Source organism: Scomber scombrus, chromosome 5 (genome assembly GCF_963691925.1).
Source record: "Scomber scombrus chromosome 5, fScoSco1.1, whole genome shotgun sequence".
Lineage (NCBI taxonomy): Eukaryota > Metazoa > Chordata > Actinopteri > Scombriformes > Scombridae > Scomber > Scomber scombrus.
Genome location: NC_084974.1, coordinates 15,909,213 through 15,923,839, shown reverse-complemented (window position 1 = coordinate 15,923,839; position 14,627 = coordinate 15,909,213). Strand labels below are relative to the sequence as shown.

Here is a 14,627-nt window from a genome sequence, read left to right as displayed (position 1 = left end):
GTCTCCTACTAACTCCCCTTAATTTTTGTGTAGCCCAGGCAACTCATGGTCCAAACGCCTTATCAATTCTTTAAGAGCTACTCCTTTCACCTCTCTCGCCCACGAACAGTGTCATTGTCATTACCTTGTCGTTTATCATTATTTGGATTACACAGCATTGATGTGTTGTGCTGGTTCTGTACTAGCTTGTTTGACTGTCTTTAGGTTTTCTCTCTGCTCCATTTCCTCTTTCTCAGTATGCAGCTCGTCTCCTCTCTGTCTCTGACACCGTCAGTCATTAGCCTAACCCCCAGAGCAGAAAGAAGGACTCTGAGTGTGTGTGTGTGTGTGTGTGTGTGTGTGTGTGTGTGTGTGTGTGTGTGTGTGTGTGTGTGTGTGTGTGTGTGTGTGTGTGTGTGTGTGTGTGTGTGTGTGTGTGTGTGTGTGTGGTCTGTCATAGGCTACTTTTGGGGACAAAATTCCAGACTTAGGACGAGTTAATTGTGGATGGCTTGACCACCTGGGGACAAAATTTGTATATATGTGAGTGTTTGAGAGAGTGCAACAGTTAGAGTGCCAGTCAGCTCTGGTTGTAGGGTCATTCAGGGACGACATTGCCAGTGCCTGGACACCACACAAATCCACACACACACAGACACAAACACACACACACACACACACACACACACACAGACAGGAGCTAGAGGACACAGTGTCTGGCCAGGAATGGCTACAGATAACAGCACCTGTCCTCTGTTTTTGCTATCACTCCCACACACAAACACACGGTGTACTGACAGGTTCTGTGTCCCCATAGCAGAGGAGAGCGATGAGGATGTGTGTGTGATGGCAGAGATGGCGCCGGCTGGCTGGCTGAGCCAAAGGACCCCGGGGAGGCTTGACTGATAGAGGCTGCCTCCAACCCCTTTGGAAAGCCTGTGTGTGCGTGCATGTGTGTGTGAGAGAGAAAAAGAGAGAGAAAGGGGGTCTATGTAGTGTGGCAGATGGCATGATGGTGTTTAAACTAGTTAGGTTACCAGAAGTAGAAGATTGGGTCGTGACAGCTTTTTGGCTGAAAGGTGACTGGAAAAACTCCTAGCCTCAAGGTTAAACTATCACTCGGTCAGAAGTACCTGGTCATTATCCAAACAGAGCAAGCAAGAAATAATCTAAGCACAGACTGTAGTAAGGAGAACACAGTATCTGTATGCAAATGTACAAAACTTGATTTAATTATTTAAATAATTAAATCAAATTATGTAACATAACAGTTTGTGTCAGGTCTTTCATGGTGATTTTAAGCTTATGAAGAGGGGGCATTGGACAAGTTTAATGTAGAGCTGTCTGCCTATATTTTAATATGTATATATATATATATATTTTTTTTTTTTTAGGCATCTTCCCCTTCATTAGTTAGAGAGATAGTAAAGAACAGACAGCTTTGATCGGCATGTTAAGCCTCTAGCCCACTAGAACGCCCCTTGCCTTTATGATGAAATAAAAAAGATTGATGTATTTTTATTTCCCTGATGTGGATTTTTTTTTTTTCAACATTGTTACATGTTGTTGGCCTGCAGCATGTACAATTAACTAGAATGATCTGGTTAAAAATAAAATAATACATTTAAAAATTAAAAATAAATAAAAAGCCTACTGTGTGTGTGTGTGTGTTCTGGAGACTGTGTGCTAGAGTTAATTGAGTTCATTAGGAAAACAAACACAGCTGGCCGATGTTCAGTGAGTAGAGTGACGACCAGGAATCTGTTGCCAGCACTTCACATCAGGAAGCTCATCAAGTATTGAAGAGGAAAACCAACTTAGTCTGAGAGACTGTAGAAGGAACACGAGACAAAACGAGGCGAGATGACAGTAAAGCAGCAGACAAGTAGGGAAGTGGAGCAATATGAAAATACATCATGTTTTCTTATTGTTACGACCCCTCCCTTTCTGCTAGCATCAGGCAGCTGATTACTTCCTGCAGGAGTTGGCAGAAAGGGAAGGTCGTTAGGGCAAGGTGCTCACACCTGGCTAGGCCTCTACCCAAGGTGATATAAGCCAGCCTGGTCTCATTGTCTCTCTCTCTCTCTCTCCTAGGCTCCACGCCGCTACAGGTTCTTGGTTCTTTTTGGCGTTTTCCTTTTACACTCAACAGCAGCACACACATTTCACTCATCCACACACTACATTCACCACTGATGCCACTACTCTCCACACCTCATGCTTTTTGTAAATATGATTGTTTAAGTTATAATAAAACCTTTTCATTTAGAACTTTCAATCCTGACTTGTCTCCCCTCCTTGTCACATATGTTGAGCCAGTTTGTGACATTATGAAGAGAAAAAGAAAACTTAAAAGTGCATCAATGAGTCTGTGTTTTTAAAGTTTTTATTATTTCTGTCTTCATTGGATAGGGGGAAGTGAAGAGGTAAACAGGAAACTAGGAGAAAGGGTATGACATGCAATAAATGTCCCTGGCTGGTATTGAAAAAGGGATGATGCGGTTATGTGGCATGTGCAGTAACCATTCAGCTACCAGGGAGCTCCTTTATATGCTTTTTAGATGTGTCTTTGTGTGCATTTCTCTCCTATCTTTGTCTGTCACTCTGTCCCTGTCCCTGAACTGAGTTAAGGGGGCATTTAGAGGATGAGGGGAGCTATTTAAATCATGTGTGTGAGTGCTACTATGTGTGTGTGGATTAGTTGGAGGTGCAAGGAACAGATTTACACCCCATGTGCAGGAGATATGAAGGCCATTTCCCAGGCAGCCCATTTCTCTCTTTTCTGTGTTTCTCTGGCTGGAGTTGGTCCAGTTTAATTTCTTCAGAGCCCACAGGCTTGTTCTTTCACCTCTATATCCCTTCTTCTCACTGCCAATGGGGGAAACCTACTTTCATACTTTCTTCCTTCTTTAACCCCCTGTCTGACTCTCAACCCATATCATTTTCTGTCTGTCTGCAAAGTGCTGTTTCTTTATCTTTCCTGTGCCTTATGTCCCATACAGCTGAGATATCTAACCTTTTACAGCGTCATTCATTTAGCTTCTGTTCAGTTTCTTTCCCATGGCACAGCCTCTTTCTTGTTGTATGAACCATCAACCTAAAGCCACATAAGCCACAGTGAGCTGATCACCTAGTGAGAAATACTGCCACCTTGCAGCAGAAAAATAGACACATGACGTTGATGTCGTGAAGCTTATAGTTCAATATGTTAATATGATTGTCATAAGCACTGTGCCATTTGCTTTTCTATATCTTAGGTGACCACATTTCTGAAAGTATATCCAACATTCTTCCTTAAATAGAAAAAAGACCAAAAAGTGAATATTGGCTTTTGTGCTTTTGTTTCACTTTCTCTCAAATACCAATAAATGAATTAAGCTGTTTTTTAGCCAGAAAGAGACCAAAAATATCAAATAACATAGTGATTGTCTTCTTTAAGTCAAGTTAAGTCAGTCTTTATTACCCTATTATAGAAACTGTGATGTGCTGTCAGGTTTTTTTTTTTACAACAGGGACACTACATGGCTGTCTGACAATAAATGATACAAACAACTATGAGGCAGTAAAAACAACAACATTGCAAAACAATATAAAAACAATAAGCAGTATAAAAAGCCAGAAATCATATCAGAAGTGAGTCAACATAAAGGTCAAATAAAAGGCAGAGAGAGCAGCTGTTAATGTGTGTGAGCTATTCTATGTTCAGCATATCAATAGCAATGTATTCTATACAAAGGTGAGCTTTATTGTTTTTTTTCCTTGTAACAGATGATCTATAGCTGTGGCCTCAAGCTCAAACTGTTTGTTCAGAGAGTCATCAGGACATCGTAGGATGGATGTGGGCTTCCTGCTTATTGTAAATATCCCTGAACTGAGCTTGACTCAAATCAACTTGTGCTGCTTGCTGCATCAAAAATCCTGTCAAGTCTGTTCTTATAGCCATGTGTATCGGCCATCAATACAAATGGATAAAACAATTCCTATTGAATGCAAAAAAGCAGAGCTATCCTGAGAGTTAATTTTACTCAAGACCAAGCTTTATTTTTGAGAAGATATCCAGATTATGTTGTGAACAGAGCTTATTGTCAAGAACAGTAACAGAGAGGTTGAAGATGACAGTTAGAACCAGATGGTGATAACCTTTAGTTTTATTACTTTTTGCTAAAGGACTTACACATTTGAAATCCTCAATGAAAGAGGTTCTGTCTTCACTTTTTTTATTTTGGAAAAGATGTTTAAATAATGTCTTTCTTTTTTTTAAACAGTAACCTGCTGCTTTTTCAGTTCGTTAAAGGTAAAATATCCAGAATTGTTTCATGATTATTATAGCAAATACATAGAAGACATTTCACGTAGTGCTAATTTTGCAGGTTTAATCATAGCTATGTGGACTAAGTTTAGACTTACATAATGTGTATGCTAAAACAAACAGACAGTCAGACCTGTGTTTGCCCATCATTTAGCCCATTTGCTCCTGTGCCTATTGCCTCCGCATGAGTGCTATTACGGATGCAGGGCAAAACTTCCACCTGCATCGTAGATCTTTTAGCAAGCCTGATGCCTGAACTGCCAGGCTCTTCTGTGCTATACATCTTAAATTGCAGCAGTATCTCTTTCCATGCAATCATATGCAGCTGTGTAAGGAGCCTGTTGGTATCTCTCCTAAAACTTGCAGCCCCTTTGACCTCGAACTTCACCCACTACTGTTTCTCGCTCCCTCTGATAACAAGGAAAATACTCCCAAACAATTATTGGTCTATTTTCTCCAGTATGTCCAATATGAAGGCACATTTCTCACAGTGTGATCCAATCATCATTTTCCTCATCACTCTTAATTCAGTGATTTCTCATCTTCACACCTGTCTTACTATTTTACTTCATTTATTTTTTTTACTAAAGATGGAGTTAAAGAGAAAGGATTGATGAAGGAGGGAGAAGGTGGAGATAGAGAGGGGGTGGAGGCAGGATGGATGATGAAAGAGTGCTTGTGGTCTGCATTTGGTTGTCAGTAGCTCTATTTCCTCTGTTGTTGTATAGTGTCCTGTGGGTTCAAGGTCTCTTCTCTATCAGCATCTCTCTTCCTCCCTGCCTCCTTCTCTCTCTGCTCTGCCTGGCTCTACCATAAATCCAACAACTACACATATTTTGCACGCACACACACAATCACACACACATAGCCACACACCAATCAATACAAGCCTGCTTGGCACTGCCAAAGCCCAAAATGACTATAGATTTCCTGTCGGCTCTGCCCCTAAATTATGCAAACCTCTGGTTTATGTTCCGGTACTTTTTTGGCATTCCTACTCCAGACACAGGATGGGGTTTTCCACTGAGGCAGCAGTGGAAGGATACAGATGTGGATAGCAGAGACAGAGAAAGGGGTTTTGGATCAACTGTAAGGTTTTTGACAGAAAATTGTCAGTTACTGTGGAGCAGAGACGTATAGCCTTTGGTTTGGTACACAATAATTGCAAAATGCATTCTGCTATAGATTTTGAAATCAATAATGTGTATTTAGATGGTTGTAAATGTCCTGCTGAAGTCAGGGTTTTGCTAAAGTGGTGAATAATGCGCTCCAGATGTCAGTGTTTGGATTTTGCAAGCACACACACACACACACACACACACACACACACACACACACACACACACACACACACACACACGCACACACACACACACACACACACACACACACAAACATATTCAATCATAAATAAAGTTAAGGAAAAATTGAGATACAATGAAACATTTCCACAGCCATATACCATTTACAAAGTTCAGAGTTTTAAATGCAACCTCCTGCAGATTATAAGCATATTCATACATCTTAAAGGTGGTATTCATCACAGTACATGTATGATCTATTTCTATGGTAAAGTATTGTATATTTTATTGTTTTTTTACCTTTCTCCAAACTGATTTGAATCCCAATGAAATCTGACATGTTCCTTTGTTTAGGGTTAGATTACAGTCTTTACAGCTGTAATCAATTCAGTGCTGCTATATCATAATGTACTATACTTTGTCCAAAAAAAAAACTGTACATGTCAAATGTGTACTTACATAATAATGTCATTGCTACTTTTGGTACTTCTACTTTCTCTTGCAGAGTCCACTTAATTTTAATCAACTAATCACCATTTTAACATCCTCTTTGTTTTTCACTTCTGATAACTTATGATCAAGAGAGGCGTACTCGTTATTAAGAGAACATTAAAGAAGGAGCTGAGTGTGGTGAGGATGATTTTAAGCTGAGCTGTGGATAGATAAGCTAGGAGATAGGAGAGATGTTTGATGTTATGTCTGTGTGTAAGTGTGTTTTAATGCTCCTGTGTGGAGTTGCTGAACAGGCTTTAAACCACATATACACGTTTGTCCTATGTCCTATGTGTGTGCCAGGCCTGAAAGTGTGTGCATTTGTGAGCTTGCTTCTGAGGTGGGCTAATAGTTTGTCTGGACAGGCCTGTGACAGGGCCATCAGTAACTCTGAAGGGAAATTGAAATGATCAGCTCATTCAGTCTTTCAGCAACTCCATTACCCAGAACCTAACAAACACACACACACACAAACACACAAACACACACACACACACACGCACACACACACACACACACACACACACACACACACACACACACACACACACACACACACACACACACACAGATCTCTCCTTCACCATATTCGCTCGTCTCTCCATCATTGCCACTTGCTCATTTCTCTGTCTATAGTCTCAAGCCTTTCTTATGCATCTCACTGATTTTAGGTCATTTTAATGTCTTTTCGATTCATTATCCTTACTTTCTTTTCCATGCTTTTCTTTTCTTTCTTTTTCTTTGTGGGATCCACCACCCATATAGTCATACACACTCATACACACTATAGCTGCATAAACACAACAAAAAAAACAGTTCATTTCATTTCATTAACAATCAAGTACATACAAGAGAGAAACAGGCTTCTCTTGCCAGCTTTAACATTGTCATTGGTCTAGGTCTCAACCTGAGCACCAGACCAGTCTCTGCCACTGGTTTACATGTGAGCTCCCCTCGGAACACCTCCTTAAAAAGGTTTGTCATAAAGACAATGAGGTCATTCTTCTCAATATCACTTTTAAGTCCAAACAAATAAATGTAACTTTCTTCTGTGTATTTCCATCCAGCTTCATTGTGTCATTTGTAGCTTCAATTGTAGCAACACAACAATCCACGGCAACCAGCCTCTGTACCAACTCATAACTCCCGAAGTTATGAAACATTACCTTCTACCTCTGCACATGCTGAGTCTATTTGCTTTGCTCCTGCCTGTCTCAAAATTGCTTGTCTTTTTAAAATGTGTGTCTGACTGAATGTGTATGTGTTGGAGTGATGGATTGTATAAGAAAGAGACAGTTGTCTGTTCCGGACAGCATTAGGTGGATTAGGAAAAGCTGAGGTGACATTGACTGTTAATACAGAGGCAAGTTCAGGGAGGTTTTGGGGTTTCACATAATACACAGCCGAACTGCAGTTTTGCTTTCACAGATCCTCTTTTTCATCAGAGATAAATTGACAGGGAAAGACAAACAGACAGACAGAGATGAAAAAAACACCTCCTTGAAGCAATCATTGATCACTAGTCAAAGTCCTTGATTTTGTCTAATGAGCGGCTTGTTCCTTCTGGGAGGCAGAGTAATGAGAAAAACAACATTGCCTGCTACAGACAAATTGGGCAAAAAGCCAAATGAGACTATTTTTTAAATGAAAAAAGCAGATATGCCATAGTAGACAGTAGACAATATAATGACAATATAATGTATAATGAATATGAAACACTTAGCAAACCACTGCATTGCAGCCATTTTTCTGTGTGCAATGGTGGGTGCGTCTAATCTAATAGTTGTAATTTATTCTTTGATGCATTCTTCATTATGCGTTAATGTCAAATAAAGCAGGGAATTTTGCAGGTTTCACTGTAAACACACTCACACACACACACACACACACACACACACACAAACAAACACACATACACACACACACACACACACACACACACACACACACACACACACACACAGACCATGATGTAGCTGGTAGCTGCCTAGTACCCTGATGTGACCCTCTTGGCTCATCAGGAAGAACTGCTCCACTTAAACTTTGTTGCTCCCTTGTAATTGAATTAGTCTGCTCAATTATGTAGAGGCTGGTCTGTCCTCAGCACTATTAAAGCATGTGGATGGTGCAAAGGGGAGGAGAACAGCAGGCAAGGAGTGGGGAACATAGCTAAAAGTCATTTTAGTGAGAGTGTAAAGTATTAATGTTCTAATCTCCAATGTGTCTGCTACATCTGCACAAAAACTGTGCCATACTTCATGAATTATGTCCTGCTGTATCTTTGCTACCGCCTCATCAGCCTTACTTGTCTTTCTCTGTTTGACTTTCTCTCTGCTTCGGGGTCCCAATTCCTAAAAAACTCTGAGCAAGCAGAATTGGCTGAGGTCTTTCAAAGCTTACTTCACAGAAAAACTTCTAACCAAGCCATAATGCTCCCAGACCACATGCTGCAGGGGCTCAGCACAGTGATCACACATCAGCCAAACATTCACTTATGTTTGCACACACTCATGGTTATCTCCCTCTTACTGTAAAGGCTTCTCCCTGTGTGTGCACTAAAGCCAGCTATTTCTCTCTCGTTGTCTCTCTATCTGTCCTTCTTTCTATCTATCACACAGGAGCAGCTGAAGAGCCTCCAGAGTGGCTTCAAGCATGTTAATGATGGAGATTTCCATCTTCAGAGGTAGGTTTATACACAACACACACACACACACGCACACGCACAATAAACACATGACAGAGAGAGAGAATGAGCGGCCTGCTCTTGTGCCCTGCCGATGGGGCCTGGCCATCTCTGTCTAATTACTGATAACCCGGACTGACATTGGACTTGTAATGTGTGTGTGTGTGTGTGTGTGTGTGTGTGTGTGTGTGTGTGTGTGTGTGTGTGTGTGTGTGTGTGTGTGTGTGTGTGTGTGTGTCCTCTGAATGCCCCCCATCCCCTCCAATCCCCTCCTCTCCTGGCTCAGTAATCATCTGACCATGGACCTAGACAACAACATCAATATCAACATGCCGCCCTGTGAGACCAAGGTGTTGATGTGAGTATATATTTAGTCTTTGGCTGAAACACATGTGCTGTGGAGTTTAATTTTGACTAAATACATCCAATAAAATGTCTGAATGCATGTCAGTCTACATGTCTCAGTCAATTGTTTAAAACCTGAGGTTTAGGTCCCCTCTGTGAGAAATTTAAAGAAAATTCACCTCCTGAACTGTCTGAATCTGAATTGTCAGTGTTACCCTTTTAGCTATTTACATGTGCATCATAAACATTGGATTGATCATCCTTGCCTGCGTTTACATGTTATCTCTTCATCTGTTGTATGCAGTATCCAGCGCGCCTGGCGTGACTTCCTCCAGAGACAGGAAGTAGAGAAGAGGAGCCCCTCCCCGCCCTCCCTCTCTTCCTCTGACAAGATGAGCATGTCAATCAGCATGATGACCCTATCAGATGGCAGCACTCCTGTAAGTATGGAGACATACTCCTGTATGTCTATCTGAAACATGTTTAGCTGGGTTTTTTGGCTGATTTCGGTTGTAGGGTTTATGTGTCTTTGCTTGGACAATGATGGACCATGATGGACACATGTTGGCAGCAATGATTTTTGAGTTTAGCGGTGGAGAATATGTGGAAGGCATAGAGCGTATGGTTTGATTCCTGTCCAGTAGATGGAAGTATCTCTTCACTAATTTCTTCGGTTTATACACTCACAGTCTCCTCTCAAGGAGCAGAGCGTAAATGTAAGGATTTGGCCTGACATCCACACACACTCTCACACAGAAACAGTGTGAACAAGAACAAACTGAGAATGAAAATCAGTGGAATAGCCATTCTCATTCAGCACATCTTCCCTACATTTAACCAGACCACAGTAAATCCCCAGGATTTTCTCAACTACATCTGCTCTGGTCATTATAATTCTATACTGACGTCTACTGCAGCCTTCAAGCTGAATAGCAAGTGTGTGTACACTTTTCCACTAATCTCTGAGCCTGGAGTCAACAGGCAGGTTAAATCTCAGAGACGGCTGAGAGAGTTCTATGTATGAGCACACTTTAGTCGGTACTTGTCCACTCGATCGCTACCGAGAAAATCTTTTAAACAGAAGAAGACTTGTTTGATTTAGATTATTGTGGATAAAAAGGGGGTCAGATGGGTTTGAGCATAGAATTCAGAGTGGTGAGCATCAGAAATAAATGTATACTCTCTCACATGATGGTCAGTATTCAGGCCATGAAGGTTGAGGATGAAGTCATCAGTGCATCCCATAAGGTTATATATATACACACACACACACACACACACACACACACACACACACACACACACACACACACACACACACACACACAACACACACACACACACACACACACACATACACACAGTCCATGCACAAACACACACGTAATAAACATTGCTTGTTTGAGATCCTTTGGGATGGCGAGGAAATGCTTAGCTCAGTGACTCAGACCTGCTGACAAGGGCAGATGATCATCACTGAGAGAAAGCAAGAGTGTGTCTTTGTGTGTGTGTGTTTGTGTGTGTGTGTGTGTGTGTGTGTGTGTGTGTGTGTGTGTGTGTGTATGTGTGTGTGTGTGTGTGTGTGTGTGTGTGTGTGTGTGTGTGTGTGTGTGTGTGTGTGTGTGTGTGTGTGTGTGTGTGTGTGTGTGTGTGAACAATAAGACACTAAGGTCAAGGGAGATAGAGGAGAGTGGTGAAGAGGAAAGGAAGATGAAAAACAGATGTTGGTTCACCGGTTGAAATGTGCTGATACTGTAGCTTCTCCCGTCTCTGTGGGAATGAGCATATGATTTCATGGCTGTTTTTCTTTATCCTGATTGATCACAACAGCCCATATGATATCTGTTCTGTTACCTTAACTCTGTCTCACCTCACACACATGTTCTCTCTGTCAATTTTTTTTCTCCCTTGATATTGTCCTTTCTTTTTTTTAAGTAATGCTTTTGGTGGATGTGATAGCTCCACCCTGTTTGAATTTCTAACCGTCTTATTTCTGTTGACCCAGCAATACATTCTCCACTGGGACCAGGGTCTATACATTCATGGGTGCATGCACACCAACACACACACAGAAGATGGAGTTATATATTCCTGAGACACAGTGATGTGGCAGCCATCTCTAAAGTGATTGAATTTGTAACCTTTGTGCCTATAACATCAGTCTTTGACAAAACCTTGCTGCATTACGTGCATGTATGTGATGACCATGCTTGTGTACGTCATCCAGATTTCTGTATGTTTGCTTTCAAAAGTAAGCTATTTTGTCATCCTTGTGTGATTTCAATGAGGATGAGTGCAATGCTCTCAGCAGTGAGAAATAGGGATAGTTTACATGCGACTCTTAATTGTGTAAATGATCTTTCACTCTGTAACTTAGCTCGTTCATTGCCATGGCAATCCTGCGAAATAGAGCAGCACTGGATATCTCTCTTTGTGATCGATCCCTCCGCTCCATAGCAACACCATAGAGGGAGGCAGAAATTATAGGTTTCATTTAAGAGGAACCTAACAAAACTCTGGCTTTTATGCCCTGATATGAATCAGCTGTCTATATTTTATTGTTTCATAATACTGTACCGCATCAACACACAGCCCCCCGACCACCTACATACACACACACAGGCAGCTAGACATACAGACCACACCAGCTCCAATTTCAGACTGTCTAGATGATAGATGTCTTCTTATAACCAGACATCAATCAATACTGTTTGTGTACTCGCCGAATGTTTTTCTAGCAAAGTTGCCACTAAATTATTGCAGAAATTAGGACAAAAACACACATACAGAAAAGATCTAAACCAACACAAGGTGTTTGGTTTTTAATTGTTAATACTCTGTTGTGTGTTTATACTGGGTTTTAGAATAAAGTCTATTTTCATGTTTTGTATTTTAGCTTATTGGTGACCCGTCTTTTTGGGAATGGGAGCTGTCCTTTGCCTTGGTGCTGATCCACAATCCAGGATGTAGTAGCATTGTTTAGACACTAGAGGGAGGTGCTGTATCACAGTGGGAGTTTGAGCCTTCTGGGGTATTATTTGACTGCAAATATGTTGACATTTTACAAGAAAACAAACACCATTAAGTCTCAAAGGTAATATAACCAGAGTCCGAGTTACCCACTGTGTCTATTTGAATATATGGAAAAGAATAAAAGACAGAAAAATTGTGGTGGCTTCTTTTGGCTTTTGACATTTTCCTTTTAAATGATTGGTATATTTTGGTCTCAATAATAGTGAATAATGATAAAATATGCACTTTCAGTATTTTATATTACAGTTCCCTTAATCTTATACACATTTCCTAGAAATCCTGGAGCAATTTGCAGATATTTAATGGTTAATCTTTAGGACATTTTTCACAATTGATGGTGCAGTATGGTACAAAGTATAAAAATGGAGAAAGTGTTAAGTTTTTTTTTGTATGCTAATATTGTTTTTCACCCTGAAAATTAAGTTTTGTTCTGTCTGTTAAAGAACTGTTAAGAATCTAATTTATTAAGATTTTTTTTTTTTTGCAAAGACCTACATATGAACCTAGATAATACTGTGCGAGTACTAATCAGCTAAACACTTTTTTCTCCCATTTTCATATGACTTTTCACCAAATTGCACCCTGCTGCCTGTAAAATGTGCTAAAAATAAACAGTTTCCTGCAAATTTCTCTGACAGTTTCCAGGAACCTGTGAAATAAAGTGTCATTTACAGAACATACTTGTGTTTGTATGTGCGTGTGTGTGTGTGTGTGTGTGTGTGTGTGTGTGTGTGTGTGTGTGTGTGTGTGTGTGTGTGTGTGTGTGTGTCTGTGTGTGTGTGTGTGTGTGTGTGTGTGTGTGTGTGTGTGTGTGTGTGTATATATGTGTGTATATATGTGTGTGTATATATGTGTGTGTGTTTGCTGGTGAAGGGCACACAAGGGCAGGTTAGTCCATCTGGCCTGCTAAGGTGCAGTGAGACTGGGCTGATCAGGGCAGCGCCGCCTTCCCCGTCTGCCAGCTGTCATGCCTCTCCCTCCCCATCAATGTTCTCTTAATGTCCTCCTCCTCCTCCTTCTTTTTTCTGTCATGTCATAGTTTATTTTTACCTTTTGCTTTCATATTTAATGTCTTTCTCTTTTCCTCTTCTCCTTCTTTCTGTTCCTCTTAGAGCCTCTCTCATTCTGGCTTTGTGTTTCAGTCTCTCACTCTTTCTCACCCACCTACTGTTCACTTGGCATTATTAGGTCATGCAGCCGTGGAAACCTGGCAGAAAAAGATAAAGGAGACGAGGCAAAGTTTGAGGAATTTTAGTGGAGGGACTGTATATCTACTGTACTCTTTATATACAGTATGTGTACGTAAAGCAGTAGTTGCCTCCATAGAAATAAAAGACATTCGGTTTTGTGTCACTACCTATTCAGGTATAAAGGTTAGCTTCTGCATCTGCTTGAAGTTGTCCTGGAATAACACTGACACTGACTTTTTTTCTCAAAGACTCAAATTCTTCATTACTAAAGCAATGCAACTTCAGGAGATTACTGAGCCAGCAGGTTGCACAGACTGTATGCTGTATCAAGGCATTTAACCCCTCATATTTGTTTTCACCCATCTAATCCAATGCAGGTTGCAAATTGTTGCCCTGTTACTGAGCTCACATCATCTTAAGCCTCACAGTCTTTTCTATTCACGCCACAAGCCAACCTTTCAACACTGTAGATGGAAGAAAGTAGGAAAGGTCACATATTTTGTCTCCCCAGCAAAATGGTTATGATGCTAAGGCCTCAGCATTGTTACTGTGTGAATGACTCCCCCTCAGGCTCACTGTGCCCCCCATTCTGTACCATGTATTTACTGTACATCCATCTCATAGTGTACTATTCACTGATCGGTAGGTTTGTCACATGGGAAGTGCAGTACTTTAATGCCACTTTCAGTTAGTTTATAGTCTTAGTTTAGCTTTGTTAATCCCATTTCAAAACAAAATAATGATCTATATTAAAACAATATATCTGAAGCACTGTCATCGCTGGCAATTCTAATACTCTTCAAGGCCAGTAAATCAGTAGCACTGCATATACACTATTGGTACAGCAATTTTAAATATGTATAGGAAATCAAATTACCACTTTGAGCCATGGCATGTATTATTAAAATGAATATACACAGCAATGAGCACTTAGCCTGCAAACAATAAGCAGACATTTGGAGCTGCAGATAATGTAGAGCACAGATTCTGTATAAACCTTTAGACATTTTTTCCTAGTCACAAGGACATGCCTTGCAATGTAAATATTATTCAAAGAACCACAAGATCAATCTTAATCAATGCCAGCTATCAAGTCAGCAGTGTGTTGGACACTGTCACCCCTCCAAGTGCTTTCCCAAAATCCTTTCCCACCTATCTTCCACTGTGGACCAGAACATCCCTTTGATTATTTATGGTAATTATGCAAATGCAACATAAGGCTTTGGAAATTAATGCTAACCCCCACCGGTGTCTTCATCACTGGAGGATGGGTGTAGCTGGAGCCAATGCTTTTA

The 14,627-nt window shown here is 40.7% G+C and overlaps 1 protein-coding gene across 1 annotated transcript; it reads left to right on the top strand.

Annotated features, from left to right (window-relative positions):
• The first annotated feature begins 8,510 nt into the window (after window positions 1-8,510).
• Window positions 8,511-9,842, top strand: LOC133980593 (IQ domain-containing protein J-like). Its single transcript, XM_062419350.1, has 5 exons — window positions 8,511-8,546; window positions 8,643-8,764; window positions 9,051-9,122; window positions 9,414-9,571; window positions 9,799-9,842. Exons 1-5 carry the CDS (start codon window positions 8,511-8,513, stop codon window positions 9,840-9,842), a joined length of 432 nt encoding a protein of 143 aa, XP_062275334.1.
• Window positions 9,843-14,627: the final 4,785 nt, after the last annotated feature.